The 3,876-nt window shown below is 36.5% G+C and overlaps 1 protein-coding gene across 4 annotated transcripts; it reads right to left on the bottom strand.

Annotated features, from left to right (window-relative positions):
* Positions 1-570: 570 nt before the first annotated feature.
* LOC113051644 (troponin I, fast skeletal muscle-like) lies at positions 571-3,506 on the bottom strand. Of its 4 annotated transcripts, none has more exons than XM_026215561.1 (8): positions 3,393-3,506; positions 2,106-2,268; positions 1,937-2,023; positions 1,619-1,655; positions 1,390-1,518; positions 1,106-1,195; positions 823-999; positions 571-700 (listed from the first exon to the last, which is right to left on the bottom strand). In XM_026215561.1, the coding sequence occupies exons 3-8, from the start codon at positions 1,942-1,944 to the stop codon at positions 611-613; spliced, it is 531 nt and encodes a 176-aa protein (XP_026071346.1). In that variant the 5' UTR covers positions 1,945-2,023; positions 2,106-2,268; positions 3,393-3,506; the 3' UTR covers positions 571-610. The 4 variants fall into 4 exon arrangements, with proteins under 4 accessions (XP_026071346.1, XP_026071342.1, XP_026071345.1 ...); XM_026215557.1 differs by having other exon boundaries at positions 2,114-2,268; positions 3,393-3,505; XM_026215560.1 differs by having other exon boundaries at positions 2,114-2,193; positions 3,393-3,452.
* Positions 3,507-3,876: the final 370 nt, after the last annotated feature.

Below are 3,876 nucleotides of genomic sequence, written 5' to 3'. Positions count from 1 at the left end.
AAATAACGGCATAACAGAGAGCATGCATTTGCAACAAATCTCATATCATATCATTTTCAAGTGGGAGATTAATCTTGCTTTGCTTATCAAATGAACAATCTCTGAGTGCGACTCCATACTTGTTTCATTTAGAGCAAGTCACTACTAGTTTGATAGTCTGGCTGTTTTCCCTTGTGACCGCCAGGGCCATCGATTGCTGTTGTTCTTTAGTCTCACTGAGCCATGCATTTAACAGGTGAAGATGAAATAATGAAAGAGCAGAATGTCACACTTTCATTGTTTTGTTGTTGTTGTTTTTCTCCAGAAGACTCCTCTCAGTACTGTTTGAGTATTTGAATGGTTTTCACTAATGAATGTCAATTTATTTGGTCTAATAACAAAGACCCAAAGTCAGATTATTATTTTACTAATTACTCAGCTGAAAAACCAACCGTTACATTCATCAAAACCTCTTTTATACGATACATAACCAATTGTCACATCACTTGTTACAAAATTAGACAGTATTACCAATTTTTATTTCTCAAAACCCTAAAGACCATGAGAATTAAGACAACCAAACCGAATAAATCATTTTATGGAAACGTTAATTTATTTAAGAAAAACTGATTTAGGCCTCAGACTCAAACATCTTCTTCCTGCCATCCATACCAGCCTTGTCCTCAATGTTCTTACGCCAGTCTCCCACTGCATCCTTCTCCTGTAATGCCAGAAAAAGTACAATGTTTTAAAACTACAAGCCTTCATGTAATTTGTCTTCTCGTCATGAGTTCCACATTCATGTCAACGGTGTCTGTTTAAAGGCTAATGATATGTGCTGACCTCCTCCTTGACCTCCTTCTTGACCTGTTTGAGGTTGGCTCTCAGGTCCAGGGACACTTTGTGTTTGGAGCCCAGCAGGGCTTGCAGCATGGCATCAGCAGACATACGTACTTTCTTAAGAACGGGTTTCTTGAATTTACCTTTTAGGTCCTGAATCTTTATTTTCAGGTCCTCAATCTTAAGAGAACAAGAATAAAGTTTAGGTTTTCGATGTTATGTAAGTTCGATGTTATGTAAGTTCATTCACTAGTAGAACAGAACAAAACAGCCAGAACAAAAGTACCTCCTTGTTTGACTTGGCCACTTTGCTCTCCATATCATATCTCTGTTCATCAACAACATCAATCTGCTGGTGCAACTTCCTACACAGATCCTTTACACAAAGATACATGCCCATTTTTACATGTCACCTATTCCTCATCACACATCACACTGCACTGAAGGCAATAGAATACGATGAGGTGATTTTAGCCAATATAAAACTGTTCATAAGCATGATGTGATTCTGTTACTGACTGAATCTGTGTGTGTGTGTGTGTGTGTGTGTGTGTGTGTGTGTGTGTGTACCTGTAGTTCCTGCATACGTCCAGGCAGTGAGAGATCAGGGCAGTTCTCCTCCATGTATCTCTGTTTTTCCTTCTCAGCCTCATCTGCCTCTTCCTCCAAAAGCCCATGAGCGATCTGAAGCAACAAGCTCTGGAGAACAAAGTCAAAAAAGCAGCATAGACAGTATTCAACAAGAGAGACACTGACAGTTCCTATAGGTCAGATCTAATGAAGAATGAGATGACCTCACCTTCAGATGTTGCCTGCGGCTGGACGACATCTTTTTCCTAGCAGAAAGCAAATGTTTACAATTTCAGAGTGCACAGAACAGTGCATTATTCACTGACTTGGATGATTATGGTTAGGAGAAGCAGATGGAACTCCAGAAAATGTACTGCTTTTGATTAATGTGCAATAATAATGTTAATATCATTTATACCTAATATGCATCAGAATAAATGAAAAATGATCATGATGATAAATGTATTCGATGAGTTCAGTAATGAATTAGTAACTTGATCATTTTCACGCCGCACAAACATCATGAGGTTTGTAATTCAATACTTACTCAGACATCTTGCCAGTCTCTTTGTGGCAACCTCTGTGAAGGTGAAGACGCCTGTGGGTGGCAGGTGGGGGTGTTGCTGCCTTTAATCTAATGGAAGCAATTAACATTCACTAAATTTGGCTGGGGATAATGTGAAAGAGAAACAGCTGGTGTACAAGTCAATACCCACAGAGGTACCTTAAGTGTTAAGGGTCTCAGTTTGAGAAGCAGTTGTCTTGTGCTCTTTTTTTAGAGTTCCTTTGTAGGAAGCAGAAGGTCTGCACCCAACACAGAAGACGAGACAGCTGACAGTAAACTTGCTGCCTTTTGAAGAATCTCCTCAACTTCAACAGCTGAAACCATCCACAACTGTAAAAATACTTTCTGCTAGTCTGAAGAACGTCTTTACTTGCCAAATAAAGTTTTGGATTTTGGATTGGACGTGGACTGAGTTGGGAGTTTTCTAAAATGAGCTGTGGTCTCCATACCTGTGTATATCGTAAGGTGTGTGGAGGAAATATGTACATTGTGAAAAAGGACTGCAAGGATTTATAGTAAAACCTGTTAATTGGTTAATGGTAATTTCCCTTAAACTACACTGTAAAAAACTCAAATAGATTTATTGGGATATTTTATGTATGAACAGCTTTGGAAGTAAAAAAAAACAGGTTATATAATTTACAGTGAACAGACATTTCCAGAATTCCCTGTTTGATACTTCACATTTGACAGCATTTTGTTAAAACAATGGTTTTATGTTACAGCATATGTTGATAAATTACTGATTATTACATTATTTTAATGTCATGTATGTTACCATGATGGTATTTTGAATTTGTGTGTATGACACTGTACACCTTATGTGTTTGTTATATATATATATATATATATATATATATATATATATATATATATATATATATATATATATTTGTATTACAAGTTTTATACTGTTAAATTCACAGGTCTGTAAAGTTGATTCAACTTTACAGTATTTTAATTGAATTTCGATACACCCAACTGTCAGTGTTTCTCCATAAAAACAACAGGTGCTGATGAATGAAGGCAAGATCTCTCTAACTGTGAGCATGTGCTTAATGAGATTCATATATTTTTACAATGAATGAAATATAGCCTCAAATGTATCCCAACAACACATACCACAAATATATCAAATTAGGCTCTAATAAAAGCCTTTTGAGCATAACAGTTTAAAGTTCAAATTGATTATAATTTATTCATAAAGAAGACATCAAACCATATCCATGGTCTCTTCAATATTAAAAACACAGTATTATATTAGGCAACAGCCACTTAACCGGTTTTATCACAAGTGCTTTCATCCAGTATGCGGTACATTACAAAGATTATTATTGTCCTTCTTATTAGTCACATTTTGGTTGAGTATGGCTGCTCAGCATGATTGAGATCTTCTGAAGATCCAGTGTTAGAGATGGACAGAATAATAGAGACTCACCTTTCAGTGCACAGCAGGACGTTCAGAGGGAATTACTGTAGAGGGAAAGAGTATCAGCTTTTAACATTAGTCAGGTTTATATAGGTTTCCCATACAGCTCCTCCATTCTCTTTAAGGAAACAGATCTTTCCTTTAGCCAATGAGATTGTCAAATCCCATCACCCTCCGTCCTCCCCTCCCCACAATCAGCACACACACATATTTGTTTTTCTATCCTTCTATCATGAGGACTCTCTGTTAACTTGCATTATTTTGTAGAGCTAATGATGCTTTGGATCCTACCTATCACCTAAATATATTTCTGCATTTCAATAAAAAAAAGGAATGTGTATGTTAAATAATAATTTCAGTTTTATCTGTCCTTGTGGGAATATTTGGTGCTATATGCAAAACCATATAAAAACCTGACCTACAAACACAAATCTTTCACCAAATCATGAACAGAGTAACATGACACTCTTTCAGTAGAGGCCTTTATTGTAAG

The sequence above is a fragment of the Carassius auratus genome, chromosome 32 (assembly GCF_003368295.1).
Source record: "Carassius auratus strain Wakin chromosome 32, ASM336829v1, whole genome shotgun sequence".
In the NCBI taxonomy this organism is placed as follows: Eukaryota; Metazoa; Chordata; class Actinopteri; order Cypriniformes; family Cyprinidae; genus Carassius; species Carassius auratus.
This window is presented reverse-complemented; position numbering and strand designations above follow the sequence as displayed.